The 20,515-nt window shown below is 42.8% G+C and overlaps 1 protein-coding gene across 4 annotated transcripts in view; it reads right to left on the bottom strand.

The window, feature by feature from the left end:
- LOC134533650 (b(0,+)-type amino acid transporter 1-like) overlaps positions 1–20,515 on the bottom strand; it is a 354,769-nt gene that overhangs the window by 167,026 nt on the left and 167,228 nt on the right. For all 4 annotated transcript variants that reach the window (XM_063371184.1, XM_063371185.1, XM_063371186.1 and 1 more), the window contains exons 3-4: positions 12,834–12,935; positions 9,532–9,810 (exon numbers count right to left, since the gene is read on the bottom strand). In XM_063371184.1, the coding sequence (XP_063227254.1) occupies positions 9,532–9,810; positions 12,834–12,935 (381 nt within the window). The remainder of the gene's footprint in view (positions 1–9,531; positions 9,811–12,833; positions 12,936–20,515) is intronic.

The raw sequence follows: 20,515 nt of genomic DNA, 5'->3' as shown, positions 1-20,515 counted from the left end.
ACGGGACAAGTAGATCACGGCGGCCATCTTCAATGACCTTGACCCTTGACCATGACCCCGGCCGTCATTTTGAATCCGACCTCTTGGATCCGCCATTTTGGATGACATCATTATCTTTTCTCGAACTTTCCGCCATTTTGTTTTCCGCCATCTTGTAAAATGACGTCACCGTTGCAATTTACGTTACGCACGCCATCTTGAAAATCTGTAATTTTTATGTTAGAAAATCGGGAAAAATTTTAAAAATCATAAAAAAAATTATTTAATAGAATTAAATAATAAAAATATTAAAACCCACTGTTGCACTTATCGTTACGGTCGCCATCTTGGATAATATAAATGTTGCATATTTCGTTACAACCGCCATCTTGGTTGAGTACTATGTCATCGTTACACTTTATGTTACGACCGTAATATTGGATCCTATTAATGTTGCAATTACCGTTATGGTCGCCATCTTGAAATTTAGATGCCATCTTGGAAATCCGTAGTTTTTATGTTAGAAAATCGGGAAAAATTCCAAAATTCATCCAAAAATTAACTTAATAGAATTCTGATTGATTATATCGATTCCCGTCCTTAATTCGAAACCCTGGAAGGCAAAAAAATAAAAAAAACATCAGATCCTTCCTCCACAGAAGCCACCTACAGACTGACCTACCACCAATATCAAGGTATATATCGTCAGCTGGTATAACGTCATGTCCGCCATCTTGTCTTCATCCGCTGGAGACCGTCATCGTGTTTTCGTCTGCTAGAGTGGGCTGGCGTCGTGTTAATATAATTTTCTGTTCACCATTCCTTTAACCTCGTCTATTAGCATTGAACCTTGCCCTTGACCTTGACCTAGAACTTTGACCATGACCTTTTATCTTGACCTTGACCTTTTATCTTGACCTTGTAATTTGTCCTTTAACTTTGGCCTTGCCTTGACCTTGAAATTTTACCTTGAATTTTGACCTTGACCTTGAAATTTGACCTTGAATTTTGACCTTGACTTTGAAATATGACCTTGTCCTTGATCTTTGACTTTACCTTGACGTCCATCATGGATCCGTCATTTTATGTTCAGTACATGCTACCAGGAGCTAAAACATGCTAGTGATCATTGCCACCTTCATGTTTTCGTCTGCTGGAGGACACCATATTGTATGTTCTCGTCTTACCATCATGCTAGTTTTATTCTAACATGCTACAGTGCATTAATCATTTATTACTGAGGTGCCTGCCATCTTGAAATCTGGGCGCCATCTTGAAAACATTTAATTATTTAGCTAGAAATGCGGGAAAAATTCCAAAAGTCTCCGAAAAAATAATTATTAATTTACAAATTGAATCGATGGAATCATGTCCACGGTTCGATTTTTGACCAGTGACAGTTGTAATTAATTATTAAATAAATTTTAGGTTCTGTTTTCCATTACCTTTCGAGGAGTTGATTAATCATTCACTCTACGTAAAACAACTCAAGACAAAATACCTAAACAACGAATTAAATACAGTGCCGATTAGCCTAACATGAAAGTCTAATTTTTCAATAATCTGAATAACATATAAGCCGTTCCTGTACAAAGCTACACATATAGATCAATTGTCTTCAGTCCATGAGACCGAGTCATGAAATTATCAGTCGTATAGGCTAGTAATTGCAGGACCGCATGACCTTCGCCGTTAGCTAATTATATTCAGTTAATCCATCGTGACATTTTTTATACATACTAAAGGACCAAGTGACCTTGAAAAATATTTTAATAACACCAAGAGGTTTTAAATTAGTAAATATTCAATAACTACATGTTGTACTACGTGCAATCAACAAAAAGGAAGCACTGACAACGAAAAGACAGCACCACCAACTAAAAGGCAGCTCATTTGGAAACGCCGACAACGAAAAGACAGCACATTTGGAAGCACCGACAACGAAAAGGCAGCACATTTGGAAGCACCGACAAAGAAAAGGCAACACCGCCAACGAAAAGGCAGCTCATTTGGAATCACCGCCATCGAAAAGGCAGCACATTTGGAAGCACCGTCAACGAAAAGGCACGGACCGCAAGACTGGGTCATGTCAATATCAGACATATAGACCATGAACTCAGTACAAGATGTAAAACGAAACGTACACGCAGGAAAAACGCAATGTACACGCAGGAAAACGGAATGTACACGCAGGAAAACGGAACGTACATACAGTAAAACGGAATGTAAATAAAGGAAAATGGAATGTACACGCAGGAAAACGGAATATACACACAGGAAAACGGAATTTAAACTCAGGAAAAATGAATGTACACGCAGAAAAACGGAACGTACACGCAGGAAAACGGAATATATAGGCAGGAAAACGGAATTTACAAGCAGGAAAACGGAATTTACACATAGGAAAACGGAATGTACACGCAGGAAAACGGAACGTACACGCAGTAAAACGGAACGTACACACAGGAAAAGGAACATACACACAGGAAACGGAACGTACACACAGGAAACGGAACGTACACGCAAGAAACGGAATGATCACAGGCTCCAATATTCATTGACTCCAATATTCATTGGCTCCAATATTCATTGGCTCCAATATTCATTAGCTTCAATATTCATTGGTTCCACGAGTCATTGACACCAACAGTCTTTTGGTTCCAAAAGTCTTTTGGCTCCAAATATACTTGGATAGAATTCTTCGAGTCTAAGAGACTATGAGGCCACATGGCTACGAGTCTAAAATGATCTAGCTAAATTACGAGTTATAGGCTACATGGCTTGTGAGGCTAGAGCTACGAAGCTTCTAGTACACAAGTTTACGTGACTGCGAGGATACATAACTACAAGTCTGCATGAGTACTTGACTACGAAGATACGCGTTTACAAGGCTCCAGTTGCCGTATCTGTCTTCGACGGAATTTTCTCTTTTGTTCCAACTGCTTCATCAACATTATGTTATAAGATTACAAGTCTACTTGCTTACGTAGCTTCAAGTCTACGAGGCTCCAATACATCATGTCTACGAGACTACGAGCCATGAGGTTACGAGTCTATGCGATTGCGAGTCTTCAAGGTTACGTTATCGCGACGCTATAGGACTACGAAGCTTCCAGAACGCATGGTTACGAGACTGCTAGGCTACAATTCTACGAGGTCCCAAGATATCATGTCTACGCGACTACGAGCCAAGAGGTTTCGAGACTACGTGACTACGAATCTTCAAGTTTTCGAGACTGCGTGGCTACAGAGCTACGAAGCATCTAGAAAACGAGTTTACGTGACTGCGAGGATAAAGGTCATCAAGTCTACATGAGTACTTGTCTACGAAGCTACTCGTCTACAAGGCTACAATTGCAGCATCTGTCTTCGACGGAATTTTCTCTTTTGCTCCAACTGCACCAACAGCATTATGTTATAAGATTACATGGCTACTTGCTTACTTAGCTTCAAGTCTACGAGGCTCCAATGCATCATGACTACGCGACTTCGACCAATCAGGTTACGAGATTACGTGACTACGAGGCTACAGAGCTACGAAGCCTATAGAAAAAGAGTTTATGTGTCTGCATGGATACACGAATATGAGTCTGCATGAGTTTTTGACTACGAAGCTACTCGTCTACAAGGCTCCAATTGTAACATCTGTCTTCGACGGAATTTTCTCTTTTGCTACATCTGCACCATCAGCATTATGTTATAAGATTACAAGGCTACTTGCTTACGTAGCTTCAAGTCTACGAGGCTCGAATGCATCATGACTACGAGACTACGAGCGATGAGGTTACGAGATTACGTGACTACGAGGCTACAGAGCTACGAAGCCTATAGAAAAAGAGTTTATGTGTCTGCATGGATACACGAATACAAGTCTGCATGAGTTCTTGACTACGAAGCTACTCGTCTACAAGGCTCCAATTGCCACATCTGTCTTCGACGGAATTTTCTCTTTTGCTGCATCTGCACCATCAGCATTATGGTATAAGATTACAAGGCTACTTGCTTACGTAGCTTCAAGTCTACGAGGCTCCAATGCATCATGACTACGAGACTACGAGCCATGAGGTTACGAGTCTATGCGATTGCAAGTCTTCAAGGTTATGTGATCGCGAGGCTATAGGACTACGATGCTTCCAGAATGCATGGTTACGAGACTGCATAACTAATTGGCGGCGCGGCTACGAAACTTCATGTCTCTAACTGACTACAATAGCACTATTCAGTGGTGAGAGTTAATTTATCTCATGCAAAGGTACTTGCTGCAAGTAGTTCTGCTTTACAACATCAGATGACGTCACGTGTTGCTTGCAGGTAAATAATATTTATTTCTTTTATGCGGGATGCGGGATGCTCACTATCGAACGCATAAGAAGAATGGCTTCGATAGTCTCCAAGGAGAAAAAAGTTCCTCCTTCCTGCTAGTGCTTCTCAGATTTCTCACGGTCCGCCATCTTGGATTGCGACGTTACGGCAGCCATCTTTGATGGGTGTGACCTTGATCTCTGACCGAAACCGCAGGAATGATCGCAAGCACACGGATTAACCATCAAAATATTGATAAGAATAATCAGGAGCACACTGAGAAAACCATCATAATATTGGCAAGAATAATCAGGAGCACACGGATAAAACCAATATAATATTGATAAGAATAATCAGAAGCACACGGAGAAAAACGACACATGTTTTCTTTGATATCATAAAATTACAGGGAAAAAAATATTTAAAAATAAAAAAAGATTAATAAAAAAAAAATTAAAAAAATACATAAACAGATTGTGCTAGCTTGTAAACTTATCATTGCTGTGCAAAGATAGAGTTCTAGTACAAGCCAGAATTTTATTTTTTTTGAACTTTTTTTAAAATTTTTATTAATTTATTTATTTTTTTTAAATATTTTTTTTCCCTGTAATTTTATGATATCAAAGAAAACATGTGTCGTTTTTCTCCGTGTGCTTCTGATTATTCTTATCAATATTATATTAGTTTTTTCCATGTGCTCCTGATTATTCTTGCCAATATTATGATGGTTTTCTCCGTGTGCTCCTGATTATTCTTATCAATATTTTCATGGTTAATCCTTGTGCTTGCGATCATTCCTGCGGTTTCAGACAGAGGTTAAGGTCACACCCATCAAAGATGGCTGCCGTAACGTTGCAATCCAAGATGGCGGACCGTGAGAAATCTGAGAAGCACTAGCAGAAAGGATGAACTTCCTTCTCCTTGGAGACTAACGAAGCCATCCTTCTTATGGGATCGATAGTGAGCATCCCGCATAAAAGAAATAAATATTATTTAACTCCAAGCAACACGTAACGTCATCTGATGTTGAAAAGCGGAACTACTTGCAGCAAGTATCTTTGCATGAGATAAATTAACTGTCACCACTGAATAGTGCTATTGCAGTCAGTTAGAGACATGAAGTTTCGTAGCCTCGCTACCAATTAGTCATGCAGTCTCGTAACCATGCGTTCTGTAAGCTTCGTAGTCCTATAGCCTCGCGATCACATAACCTTGAAGACTTGCAATCGCATAGACTCGTAACCTCATGGCACGTAGTCTCGTAGTCATGATGCATTGGAGCCTCGTAGACTTGAAGCTACGTAAGCAAGTAGCCTTGTAATCTTATAACATAATGCTGATGGTGCAGATGTAGCAAAAGAGAAAATTCCGTCGAAGACAGATGTGGCAATTTGGAGCCTTGTAGACGAGTAGCTTCGTAGTCAAGAACACATGCAGACTTGTATTACTGTATCCATGCAGACACATAAACTCGTTTTCTATAGGCTTCGTAGCTCTGTAGCCTTGTAGTCACGTAATCTCGTAACCTCATTGCTCGAAGTCGTGTAGTCATGATGCATTGGAGCCTCGTAGACTTGAAGCTACGTAAGCAAGTAGCCATGTAATCTTATAACATAATGCTGTTGGTGCAGTTGGAGCAAAAGAGAAAATTCCGACGAAGACAGATGCTGCAATTGTAGCCTTGTAGACGAGTAGCTTCGTAGACAAGTACTCATGTAGACTTGATGACCTTTATCCTCGCAGTCACGTAAACTCTTTTTCTATAGGCTTCGTAGCTCTGTAGCCTCGCAGTCTCGAAAACTTGAAGATTCGTAGTCACGTAGTCTCGTAATCTCATGGCTCGTAGTCGCGTAGACATGATATCTTGGGACCTCGTAGAATTGTAGCCTCGCAGTCTCGTAACCATGCGTTCTGGAAGCTTCGTAGTCCTATAGCGTCGCGATAACGTAACCTTGAAGACTCGCAATCGCATAGACTCGTAACCTCATGGCTCGTAGTCTCGTAGACATGATGTATTGGAGCCTCGTAGACTTGAAGCTACGTAAGCAAGTAGACTTGTAATCTTATAACATAATGTTGATGAAGCAGTTGGAACAAAAGAGAAAATTCCGTCGAAGACAGATACGGCAACTGGAGCCTTGTAGACGAGTAGCTTCGTAGTCATGTACTCATGCAGACTTGTAGTCCTGTATCCTCACAGTCAACGTAAACTTTTGTACTAGAAGCTTCGTAGCTCTAGCCTCGCAAGCCATGTATAACTCGTAATCAGCTAGATCATTTTAGACTCGTAGCCATGTGGCCTCATAGTCTCTTAGACTCGAAGAATTCTATCCAAATATATTTGGAGCCAAAAGACTTTTGGTACCAAAAGATTGTTGGTGTCAATGACTCATGGAGCCAATGAATATTGAAGCTAATGAATAATGGAGCCAATGAATATTGGAGCCAATGAATATTGGAGCCTGTGATCATTCCGTTTCCTGTGTGTACGTTCCGTTTCCTGTGTGTACATTCCGTTTCCTGTGTGTACGTTCCCTTTCCTGTGTGTACTATCCATTTCCTGTGTGTACGTTCCGTTTTCCTGCGTTTACGTTCCGTTTTCCTGCGTGTACATACCGTTTTCCTATTTGAAATTCCGTTTTCCTGCGTGAACATTCCGTTTTCCTGCGTGTACGTTCCGTTTTCCTGTGCGTACATTCCGTTTTCCTGCGTGTACGTTCCATTTTCCTGCGTGTATATTACGTTTTTCCTGCGTGTACATTACGTTTTTCCTGCATGTACGTTTCGTTTTACATCGTGTACGTTCCGTTTTCCTGCGTGTATGTTCCGTTTTCCTGCGTATACATTCCGTATTCCTGAGTATACGTTCCGTTTTCCTGCGTGTACATTTCTTTTATTGAGTGTAAATTCCGTTTTCCTGCTTGTAAATTCCGTTTTCCTTTATGTACATTCCGTTTTACTGTATGTACGTTCCGTTTTCCTGCATATACATTCCGTTTTCCTGCGTGTACGTTCCGTTTTCCTGCGTGTACATTCCTTTTTCCTGTGTGTACTGAGTTCATGGTCTATATGTCTGATATTGACATGACCCGGTCTTGCGGTTTGTGCCTTTTCGTTGACGGTGCTTCCAAATGTGCTGCCTTTTCGTTGTCGGTGCTTCCAAATGTGCTGCCTTTTCGTTGTCGGTGCTTCCAAATGTGCTGTCTTTTCGTTGTCGGTGCTGCCTTTTCGTTGTCGGCGTTTCCAAATGAGCTGCCTTTTCGTTGGTGGTGCTGTCTTTTCGTTGTCAGTGCTTCCTTTTTGTTGATTGCACGTAGTACAAAATGTAGTTATTGAATATTTACTAATTTAAAACCTCTTGGTGTTATTAAAATATTTTTCAAGGTCACTTGGTCCTTTAGTATGTATAAAAAATGTCACGATGGATTAATTGAATATAATTAGCTAACGACGAAGGTCATGCGGTCCTGCAATGACTAGCCTATACGACTGATAATTTCATGACTCGGTTGTACATGAACGGCTTATATGTTATTTAGATTATTGAAAAATTAGACTTTCATGTTAGGCTAATCGGCACTGTATTTAATTCGTTGTTTAGGTATTTTGTCTTCGGTTGTTTTACGTAGAGTGAATGATTAATCAACTCCTCGAAAGTTAATGCAAAACAGAACCTAAAATTTATTTAATAATTAATTACAACTGTCACTGGTCAAGAATCGAACCGTGGACATGAATCCATCGATTCAATTTGTAAATTAATAATTATTTTTTCGGAGACTTTTGGAATTTTTCCCGCATTTCTAGCTAAATATTAAATGTTTTCAAGATGGCACCCAGATTTCAAGATGGCAGGCACCTCAGTAATAAATGATTACTGCACTGTAGCATGTTAGAATAAAACTAGCATGATGGTAAGACGAGAACATACAATATGGTGTCCTCCAGCAGACGAAAACATGAAGGTGGCAATGATCACTAGCATGTTTTAGCTCCTGGTAGCATGTACTGAACATAAAATGACGGATCCATGATGGACGTCAAGGTAAAGTCAAAGATCAAGGACAAGGTCATATTTCAAAGTCAAGGTCAAAATTCAAGTTCAAATTTCAAGGTAAAGGTCAAGGTAAAATTCAAGGTCAAATTTCAAGGTCAAGGACAAGGCTTAAGTTCAAGGACAAATTTCAAGGTCAAGATCAAAGGTCAAGGTCAAAGTTCAAGGTCAAGGTCAAAGTTAAATATCAAGGTCAAAGTTCAAGGTCAAGGTCAAAGTTCTAGGTCAAGGTCAAGGGCAAGGTCCAATGCCAATAGACGAGGTTAAAGGTATGGTGAACAGAACATTATATTAACATGACGCCAGCACACTCTAGCAGACGAAAACACGTTGACGGTCTCCAGCGGACGAAGACAAGATGGCGGAAATGACGTCATACCAGCTGACGATATATACCTTGATATTGGTGGTAGGTCAGTCTGTAGGTGGCTTCTGTGGAGGAAGGATCTGATGTTTTTTTTATTTTTTTGCTTTCCAGGGTTTCGAATTAAGGACGGGAATCGATATAATCAATCAGAATTATATTAAGTTAATTTTTTGATGAATTTTGGAATTTTTTCCGATTTTATAACATAAAAATTACGGATTTCCAAGATGGCATCTAAATTTCAAGATGGCGACCATAATGGTAATTGCAACATTAATAGGATCCAATATTACGGTCGTAACATAAAGTGTAACGATGACATAGTACTCAACCATGATGGCAGGAGTAACGAAATATGCAACATTTATATTATCCAAGATGGCGACCGTAATGATAAGTGCAACAGTGGTTTTTAATATTTTTATTATTTAATTCTATTAAATATTTTTTTTTATGATTTTTTAAATTTTTCCCGATTTTTTAACATAAAAATTACAGATTTTCAAGATGGCGTGCATAAGGTAAATTGCAACGGTGACGTCATTTTACAAGATGGCGGAAAACAAAATGGCGGAAAGTTCGAGAAAAGAAAATTACGTCATCCAAAATGGCGGATCCTAAATGTTGGATTCAAAATGACCGCCGGGGTCAAGGTCAAGGTCATTCAAGATGGCTGCCGTGATCTACTTGTCCCGTTACGCTGTGTCCTGTTACGCTCATCCAAGATGGCCACCGTGACATCACAATCCAAGATGGCGGCTCCGACACACCAACCACAGCCAGAAGCCAGTGCCAGGAGGAACTATTATATACTACTGTGGAGGTTCACCTAGAGCCAAGATGGCGATGATCTTCTTGACCTCGGCCAAGCGCTCGGGCGGCACGTGACTGGTCAGCGGCGCGAAGGGCTGGCAGACGTACTCGCTGAAGGTGAGGATGATCACGGCCACCTCCGCCGGCCTCAGGATCACCACGTACACCCACACGCACGTGAAGCTGACGAGCGGGCCCCAGAAGCGATGGAGACTGCTGAAGGCCTCCAGGAAGTAGGCGTACTCGGCGCCAGAGCGCGGCACCACCGTGCCCAGCTCGGCATATGCTAGGGCCCCTGTCGACAGACATATCCCCTGCTGACATGCACTTTGTCTACCAGAACACCAACTACTTACAATCTTAGAATCTGTCAATCTCTCTACTTTATGCGTTAACACCCCTCCCCACTATCGAGCTTTGAACTTTTAATTACTCCATTATGAGTCATCGCCTCGACTTACCCTACCGGCTGCCAAGAATTTCCACTTAAAAAGTTCTGATCTTCATATTTCTGTCCTTTCCTCCCCCCCTCCCCATGAACCAAATACCGACCCCTAGGACGATACTGTTTGTCAGTGACTGCTTAATTTAAATAATGTTACAGTGAGGGAGCACCTAAATTTTTTTTAAACGTTTGTCTCTCTCAAAAAAAAAATGAAAATAAAACATAGCATACGCGTGAACTCACAAAATTCTTGGCAGAAATGTTAAAAAAAAAAAAAAAAAGGGTTGTCTGTAAAGTCAGTTTACGGACGATAATTTTATGTGATAACGTTATAAGAAAACATCGATCAACAATTGCATACTTTTTAATTTTCAAATATTATTTACAGTTTTTGCAAATTTAATTTAAATAATGTGTTTAAATATAACCACGAACAATTATTTAAAAAGCCCGCCTTAACCTGTTTGATATTATAGAAGATTTTCTCGCACGGTGGTTGGCCGGTTCTTGCACGCTCGGCTCAGGCGGAACGTGACAATTTTTCGTGCGTGCAGCCGGTGTTCATCGATTTATAAGACGTTATAACGTCAAAAAAAAATGTCTCACATCACCATGCAAAACATTCACACTTATTTACTAACTGAGGTCAAACCTGTGTGCTGGCCACATAACGCACCATCCAGAGATAATGAATGTTTGTGGTCCTCAAAACTGACTTCCAATGCTTAATACAACACACTTCAATCAAAGAGATCATTCAATTGTATCGAACCAGTCACGCCAGGTCATCACTCGACGCGACTGGGCAAGAAGAGAGGAATGGGAATTCGGGATTCTTCCACACCTCTCCAGGCGAACAGGTGTGCACACGAGCCACACGATGAGACACAGTGCCACGGAACCAGCGCGCGCCAGACACGAGAGAATCTGACACGACCACCCCGGGTATGTAAGGGGTAAGGGAGATATAGCCCTAAAGGGGAGAGGGCAGAGTGTCTCACCGAGCAGCGAGATGAGACCACACAAGAGCCACACGATGAGACACAGTGCCACGGAGCCAGCGCGCGCCAGACACGAGAGAATCTGACACGACCACCTCGGATATGTAAGGGGGAAGGGAGATACAGCCCTAAAGGGGAGAGGGCAGAATGACTCACCGAGCAGCGAGATGAGACCACACACGAGCCACACGATGAGACACAGTGCCACGGAGCCAGCGCGCGCAAGACACGAGAGAATCTGACATGACCACCCCGGGTATGTAAGGGGGAAGGGATATACAGGCCTAAATGGGAGAGGGCAGAGTGACTCACCGAGCAGCGAGATGAGACCACACAAGAGCCACACGATGAGACACAGTGCCACGGAGCCAGCGCGCGCCAGACACGAGAGAATCTGACACGACCACCTCGGATATGTAAGGGGGAAGGGAGATACAGCCCTAAAGGGGAGAGGGAAGAATGACTCACCGAGCAGCGAGATGAGACCACACACGAGCCACACGATGAGACACAGTGCCACGGAGCCAGCGCGCGCCAGACACGAGAGAATCTGACACGACCACCCCGGGTATGTAAGGGGGAAGGGATATACAGCCCTAAAGGGGAGAGGGCAGAGTGACTCACCGAGCAGCGAGATGAGACCACACACGAGCCACACGATGAGACACAGTGCCACGGAGCCAGCGCGCGCCAGACACGAGAGAATCTGACACGACCACCCCGGGTATGTAAGGGGGAAGGGATATACAGCCCTAAAGGGGAGAGGGCAGAGTGACTCACCGAGCAGCGAGATGAGACCACACAAGAGCCACACGATGAGACACAGTGCCACGGAGCCAGCGCGCGCCAGACAAAAGAGAGTCTGACACGACCACCTCGGATATGTAAGGGGGAAGGGAGATACAGCCCTAAAGGGGAGAGGGCAGAAGGACTCACCGAGCAGCGAGATGAGACCACACACGAGCTACACGATGAGACACAGTGCCACGGAGCCAGCGCGCGCCAGACACGAGAGAATCTGACACGACCACCCCGGGTATGTAAGGGGGAAGGGATATACAGCCCTAAAGGGGAGAGGGCAGAGTGACTCACCGAGCAGCGAGATGAGACCACACACGAGCCACACGATGAGACACAGTGCCACGGAGCCAGCGCGCGCCAGACAAAAGAGAGTCTGACACGACCACCTCGGATATGTAAGGGGGAAGGGAGATACAGCCCTAAAGGGGAGAGGGCAGAATGACTCACCGAGCAGCGAGATGAGACCACACACGAGCCACACGATGAGACACAGTGCCACGGAGCCAGCGCGCGCCAGACACGAGAGAATCTGACACGACCACCCCGGGTATGTAAGGGGGAAGGGATATACAGCCCTAAAGGGGAGAGGGCAGAGTGACTCACCGAGCAGCGAGATGAGACCACACACGAGCCACACGATGAGACACAGTGCCACGGAGCCAGCGCGCACCAGACACGAGAGAATCTGACACGACCACCTCGGATATGTAAGGGGGAAGGGAGATACAGCCCTAAAGGGGAGAGGGCAGAATGACTCACCGAGCAGCGAGATGAGACCACACACGAGCCACACGATGAGACACAGTGCCACGGAGCCAGCGCGCGCCAGACACGAGAGAATCTGACACGACCACCCCGGGTATGTAAGGGGGATGGGAGATACAGCCCTAAAGGGGAGAGGGCAGAATGACTCACCGAGCAGCGAGATGAGACCACACACGAGCCACACGATGAGACACAGTGCCACGGAGCCAGCGCGCGCCAGACACGAGAGAATCTGACACGTCCACCTCGGATATGTAAGGGGGAAGGGAGATACAGCCCTAAAGGGGAGAGGGAAGAATGACTCACCGAGCAGCGAGATGAGACCACACACGAGCCACACGATGAGACACAGTGCCACGGAGCCAGCGCGCGCCAGGGCACCAGACGGGGACACGAATATCCCGGAACCTGCAACAAACACGCCTGTCACCACACTTGCTCTCTGCGCAACCAGCGCCTACGCTATCTCTTCTGGGGCGCTACCATTGTAGTGTTGATACTGACTCCAGGTTTAGTTGTGTAAAGTAGGTTAATATACTATGTCCCGAACACCGGTGGGTGATGGTGAAGCCGGGTAGCCACGGCAGCCATCTTGGATTAAATCACTTCCGGCGACCATTGTGGATTATGTTTATTCCGGCAGCAAAAACAACTCAAAAAACCTCATTATGCACTAAAATTGTCCTTTTTGAATTATGATGTCATGTATGCCATTTTTTTCTAGATATTTCCGCAAATTTTAATCGAACACCCCACTCGTGTGCGTTTCACTTTTCTTTACGACATCATCGAACACCTCACTCATAAGCATTTACTTTTCGTTATTTCCATCAGCTTAAAACAAATTTGTTACCAAAATAAATAATAGTAAAAAAAATATACAGGTGCCGTCTGCTGGAGGCAGCCATCCAGTTTTCTTCTGCTGGAGATGGTCATCTTGTATTAGGTTACTACTGGTGGCCATCTTGGATTCGTTTTTTTGTTTTCTATAACTTTCCACCTTTTTGAATTATGACATCACATACACCATTTTGTTTTCTATAAATTTCCACCATTTTTGAGTTAAGATGTACATCCATCATTTTTTTTCTATAACATTACACAGCTTTCAATCGAGTGCCGTACTCCTGTGCATTGGATTTTTCGTTATGGCGTTATCATCGAACACCCAACTCTTATACATTACACATTTCGTTATGTCCTCCATCTTAAAATTATATTTTTTATCATAATAAATAATTCAAAAAATAATGCAATTATACAGGAATCGTCTACTGGAAGCAGCCATCTTGTTTAGTAGAGTCCACCATCTTGATTTCATCTGATGGATACCACCATTGAATGTCGGTTCCTAAAGTACACCAATGTAAGTTAGGTCCAGTCTCTATTTCCTACCAGTGATGTTATGAACCTCATAGACCTAAAAAAACACATAAACCACAGTAATTTTGTTTATGATTGTGTTTGTGACCACTATTTTTTCTTAAAGACATAATATGGAATGTTTATATGCGTAGCCTGAGATATATGTTATTATATATCTAATTAATCGTCTCATCATTGCGGATTCAAAGGTTAAAGTAAAGTAATAACTTTTCTTCCATCAAATTTAATTTAATTATTTACTCCATGTTACACTGTTCAGGACCAGAAATTTTTAAGAGTCCTCACTCACAAGTAAGAATCTCTTCTAAGCATGAACGTGTTTGCGTATTCGTATTCAAAAGCTGCATGGAAAAGGATATGTTAAATGTTTGTGTATATATTCACTTTTTACTCTTCTCCAAGTCAATGTTTGCATATTCGTGTCTGAAAAGCTGCATGGCACCAATCTATATTTAAAATGTTTGCATATATATTGAGGCCATTTGTGGCGGCCTCAGTCGTCTTGATTTTTATTATAACTTTTATGGTGCGTAAAGTGTGTTTTAAGATGAGTAAATTGTTTTATAATATTATTTATAGTATTATACTAGTTAATGGTGTATGTAAATTATTTATTTGCTGTTTTGTTGTATGCTTATTATTCTTATTCGGTAGTGGCAACTGCTAGAAATAACGAGAACGATCGAGCGGAGTGAGGGGTGGCAGTAGAGGAGGGGGGTCACGTCAGCTGACGTGAGAGGGGAGGCGGCTGCCAGCTGTTTGGACGTGTAGTGTGTGTTGACCGCGGGCCGCGGAACTATCCGGCAGAGACGAGAATTGGCTTTTCAGCGATGAGCTACGAGTGTGACATTACGTGATTAATATTGAAGATGACGGTAATGCCACAACACCCTCGGCGAAGTAACACCAGTCGTGGTGTATGAGAATGCGATATCGTGGGCCTAGTGCACTGGTCATCAATGTAGCGCGATGCTACAGGCGCTACAAGGTGAGCGGGGTTTACATCCGACCCCGGCGCACACCGACTACAGAGGTATGCCTCTAGAACCAGTAAGTGCGAGAACTGGATTTGTACTTTTGGTTCGGCTGGTTTGACTTGCGGGCGACGTGTTTAAAAACAGAGTGCGGCGATGGAAATTGCTGGCAGAACTATCTAGACGTCACTATTTTGTTTTTCCACCCTCCCCTCCTCCGTAATAGACTTTATGGGACTTTGGTTTATTTTAAGTATAGTGTAAGAGTGTTTGTATGCGAATGTCACCAACGTACATTAAATTTAATTATAGCAATTGAAATGGTATCACGAATTGGATTTATAGGTTGCTTTCCTTTTTTACCGTACTTAATGCTGGTCATTTTATTTCTGGTAATTCATTATATATATGTTAACTATCACAATAAGTTTAGCAGGGCTGTCGGTCAATTTAGTACGTTAATGATTGCTTTTGCGCACTGGTCAAATTTTAAGCCAGTCCATGCGCGTCTATTTAAGTTAATTTTACTACACTTTCATTATCAATATGTCGGTAGAGACGCGTATACGGGACTGGCGTGGCGGGTGCGGGCGTGTTCAACTACCCCGGTATAAGGGGGGTTGGCCACAATATCCGTTTCAGTAATGTATTTTTAATGAACGTTCAAAACACATGCAGCCTTAATCATGCACGATGATATTATGCTACAAACAAATATTACATCGATTCATATTTGTAGAGCCAGGGCCGCAATAAGAGGGGGCAAGCGGGGCATACGCCCCGGGCGCAAAGCTGTGGGTGCGCCGAAATCGCTTGTATTGTAATTTCTACTACAACTGGTAACTGGTAAAAAGATTTTTAACTTGCATGCCTTAAAATCCCGGTTTCAGGCCCTTCAAGCAATTAATGACAAGTTTAGCTTTTTAAATGGGAATAACATCTACAAAATGGAAGTTAAAGATTTGAAGACTGCAGCCAATTGGTTGTCTGAAACATACAAAGATGACATCAATGGAGAAGAAATAGTTCAATAAATGGAAAGTTTTAAACATCACGCCTTGGCAGTTGATGACACTATGAAAACAGCATCTGCAGCGACCCTTATGAAGCTCATTCACGATCACAGAATCGAAGAAGGATGTCCAAACCTGACCGCAGCCCTTAAGATATTTCTTACTCTTCATGTAACAGTTTCTTCAGGCGAAAGAAGTTTCAGCAAATTGAAAAATGTAAAAAATTATGTAAGAAATAGTATGAGGCAATACTGACTGTCGAATTTGAGCATTATTTCCATTGAACACAAGAGACATCCTCTATTTGCTATGATGATATCATCAAAATCTTTGCTGCAAAAAGGTCTCGCAAGTTGAATTTGAATCTTTACAATACATTTATGACGACAATTTAATGAACAAGTCTAGTGATTATACGAACTACTTTATGGACATAGTGGGTTCATGGATGGAAGTTACAGTAGCACAGAAACTGTTACATGTAGGTATGAAAAATGCTTAATTAGCACCATTTTTCCGTGGGATGGCCCCGGACCCCCCGCTTTATTGGTGTGGTATGTGCAAAAAAAGAGGGTGGGGCGGGGGGGGGGTGGCGCATGAATCCATTCATGCCCCGGGTGCCAGAGAGACTAGTTGCGGCCCTGTGTAGAGCTACAGAAGTAAATGGTTGGGGCAAGGAAGGAAATACTACGGCACTTGTCCTGGCCCTGCGAGGATCTCCACTAGAGCTGCTGCAGACCGTATTAGTTACAGATCAGAAAGAATATGGGGTATTAGTAGAGACCCTTGAGCTGAGGTATGGTGACCGACACATGGGCGAGGTGTACAGAACAGCCCTGAAGACACGTCAACAGAGATCTTCGGAAACCCTCCAAGAGTTCGAAGTCGACATCAAGCGACTCGTGCACCTCGCCTACCCAGAAGCACCAACAGTGTTCCGCCAGCTGCTAGCCACTAGTGTGTTTATAGACGGGCTCAGAGATGCGGAGGTGCAGCAAACTCGTCGTCTGGCCCGACACAAAAATATCCGCGATGCTCTTGTTCACGCCCTGGAAATTTAAGGTGCCTTCATTGCCTCAAGAAACACGAGTATCAGAGTGAGACAGGCCGTGATAGAACCTCACCACCAAGCGAATGGCCGCTCGAGTACTAACGAAGAGATTATACTCGGGACACTAAGGAAGTTGTTGAATGGATCCCAGTTTCGGTGAACAAGGGGAAGACAGCGGTGCTCCATCTGCAAAGAACTGGGACACATCCGGCGCGAGTACCCGAGTCGTGGTAGGAAACCCAAGAGAGAAGGATAATGCTATGAGACAGCGATCGAACCGGAGAAGAATCTACTGGTCCGACGTAGAAGAGGTCGCCCACAGTGTTTCGCATGTCGAGAAAGAGGGTATGTCCAGCATGACTAACTGAATTGTGTGAGGAAACCGAAGGAGGAAGGACATCGATGCGACGATGGAATAAAAGAGGGTGACAACTCGCAGGTTAAAGGAGCAGAAAGTCGCCTACGGTGTTCTGCGTACCGACAATGGCATGTTCAATGGAGTCGCCCGGAAAGGGAATGTGCTCAGCAGGGTTGCCCGGTGGAAAGTGAAACGCCACAGCAGCAGGTGCAGAAGAGGGAGACCCATAGTAATCGCAAAGTGGACCTATAGTCCCGAAGAGTCGGAGGACGGCCGCGGTGTTACATCTGCCAAGAAGTGGGCCATATCCAGTACACTTGTCCGATGCGTAGGATGGCTTCGCATCATGGTCCACAACAGCACAATGTTTTCTGTTCGAGACGAACAGGTTTAAGGATGGGGCAGTGTTACACGATGTGCGCCAGGTCCGGAGCTGGCTGGCGGCCACGCACGGCCACTGACGTCACGTGCCATCCATTTACCTAAGGCATGCCAAGTGTGCCTGGCCAGATTACAAAGGTCCTCGTTACCCTCTCCCTCCAATACCAACAACACCATCCCGCCTCGAGCTATTGTCACTTTTAGCGGACTGGGAATTCTAGGATTACAGAGGTCGCCGTGAGGAGTGGCGTGAATAAGCGTCACTGTTTTGGATGTTTCGGGAGTCGGGTTGGCCCGGAATGACGCGACATGTCACAGCCGCTCTTGTTCCTTCGATAAGGATGCCACGGGTATATAAGCGACGATGTCGGCCTCCTCTGGAGTTGCGAGGGTTCGGAGTGTTCCGAGCGAAGAGCGGAGCAGCGGAGAGAGTCTCCCCCTCGGGGAGTGATACTGGCGATACCTACCCGTGCGACCAGCGAGGGGTGAGGAGGCAAGTGGCCCTTGCTGAGCGATCCGGACCTATCAGGAGGCGATACCTGCTAGTGAAGGCCTGTCGAGCGATAGTTGGACTGTACTGCGGCGCGGTGTGGGTGAGTGTGCGAAGGAAGCGGACAGAAGAGCCAGCCATTATCCAGTCAAGCTCCAGTGAATGTGTTAATGGGTCAATGAGCAACGTAAGACTAATTGTTGTGGACATAAATATTGTGTGCATTTGTTAAATTTATAGTATAGACTTTAGTGATAAAAACTGTACTAATTAATTGGACTATACCTTACGAACCCAGTATATCTCCCCAGATAAATCGTAATAATATATCTGATGTGTGCTTAAATCCAAAACAAAATTTTATTTGTTCTTAAATCAGGCGGATGGACCTACATCACTGTAACATTCAGAGGTATACTTAACCTCGTTGTCTAAATGTTTTATAAAGAAATCTTATTGAACATACCATTTCAACTGATTAAATATTGTCCATAACGTACCTACTTAAAGTTTATGTAATAAGACGGTTTATAAATTAATAATACTTTCCGCAATATAAAAATAAAATAATTTTGGAAAAATTAATTAAATTTTACATTGGCTAGTAATTTATCAGGACTGCGTGGAATTTTTTTTTTTTCATTTATATTTATTGGAACTCGAATTTAATCCAATCGGTGAAAATATTATTTTCAGGCAAAATACTTTATGTCCATTGGTTGTACAGTTATTCATGGTAGTTGGGTGACTAGTTTACTCACACCTCAACACTACAGATTCAAAACTGAGATTTTGACAGGTGGGAAACTGGTACACGTTACCATAAGTTGATAATTTTTCTCGGAGTACTACTGTTTACTTACGAATGCATTAAAATGCCATTGCTGGTTGCGTGCTAGGTTAAAAATCGAGAGATACTGACTTCGTATTCCAATGCTGGAATGGATACCTGTACCTCTTCAGTGTTTACAATACCTTTCTTGTGACTCAAGAGAAACAATATATTTCATGGACTAGGATTAATCCATTTTGAAGAAGGATAAGGCCCTGTTAATTTAATAAGTCAATGTTTAAAGTAAATTAAAATGTTATGAAGCCCGAGACAAGTAATTTTGAGTGTAAAGATCAATATTTCTAAAGCACCTACAGTGAACTTTTATCCCCGTCCACTTATAATGTAATCTTGTAGCATGCTTGTCAATCATTTTCTTTATCTAGGAATGCCATGGGGGGTCTGACACATCAATCTTTATTCGAGACTAAGCTAATCTTTGAGTGGACCATTTACACTGAGCCTTGTTTTCTGCAAGCTTACCGAACGCTTGAATTTGACTTGCTGTCTGGTAACAAAATACCTGTGTAAATTCCCTTTATACGTGTTCTCGGAGGGAATCGTACTCAGGACCTTTAACTCCATGAAGTAGACTTTTCATTAACATAGTATAAATGAAATCTGTCAAAACTTTTAAATAAATAATTTTTCACTCTTCGGATGTCGGATCAAAGGTAACGGCCGGGATTAAGGTCTTATCTAAAGGTAAAATGCAACGGACAGTTAACAAAGCAGATATCACTTTTTTCAAGGTCACCAGACTATCAGTTATTCACCAGCTCTTCGCTCCTTGTACTGGCTGAGGTGACAGACATGCATAATAATTAAAATACTGTTACTGAAAATATAAATAATTAAAATAATGCTAAATTTTAGTTGAAATCAAAGACATTCGATATGATAGGGTGAGAAGTGATAGGGAAAGAGTAGAAACTGAAATGAATACGTTGGAAGAACGGGAGTGTCCCAATAGACCACACCACCTCACAGCAATATCGCCATAATTTTTCACTTACTAAAAACACTGTTTACATCCGAATATAAATGAAAACCGGATTGTCTTAATAGGAGACTAGTGACCGCCCACTTAAACCAGAGGTTCCAGTTACTGTTGGTAGAAAAATATGGAGTTGTGAAAAATTCATAAAAACTTTACAATTCTGCCCAAGTAAAAATAACCAACGGAAAATAGAATAACACTTTTAAGTCATTATTATTCCTGGGTACTGGTTGTGGTAAAAATTAATGGAGTCCACAAACTTGGATTGCGACATCACATGGCCATTACCTTTGAACACCTAATCAATCCACATACAAGTGCTTTGGCGGATAAATGGAAGAATATTCTTAGGCTAGGTGGCAACACAGTGGGCACAAAAAATCGCTACTGCATACCTCTCAATAAAACACCTTATTGAACCACGAGACATGTGCTCAAGCCGACGCCTTCAGCGAGAATTTCCCATGGCCCCGAATGCTCGGTATTTCACACTTCTCAATCAT

Source organism: Bacillus rossius, chromosome 7, assembly GCF_032445375.1.
Source record: "Bacillus rossius redtenbacheri isolate Brsri chromosome 7, Brsri_v3, whole genome shotgun sequence".
NCBI classification, from domain to species: domain Eukaryota; kingdom Metazoa; phylum Arthropoda; class Insecta; order Phasmatodea; family Bacillidae; genus Bacillus; species Bacillus rossius.
The sequence above is the reverse complement of the archived record's forward strand: the minus strand, read 5'-3'. Positions and strand labels throughout refer to the sequence as shown.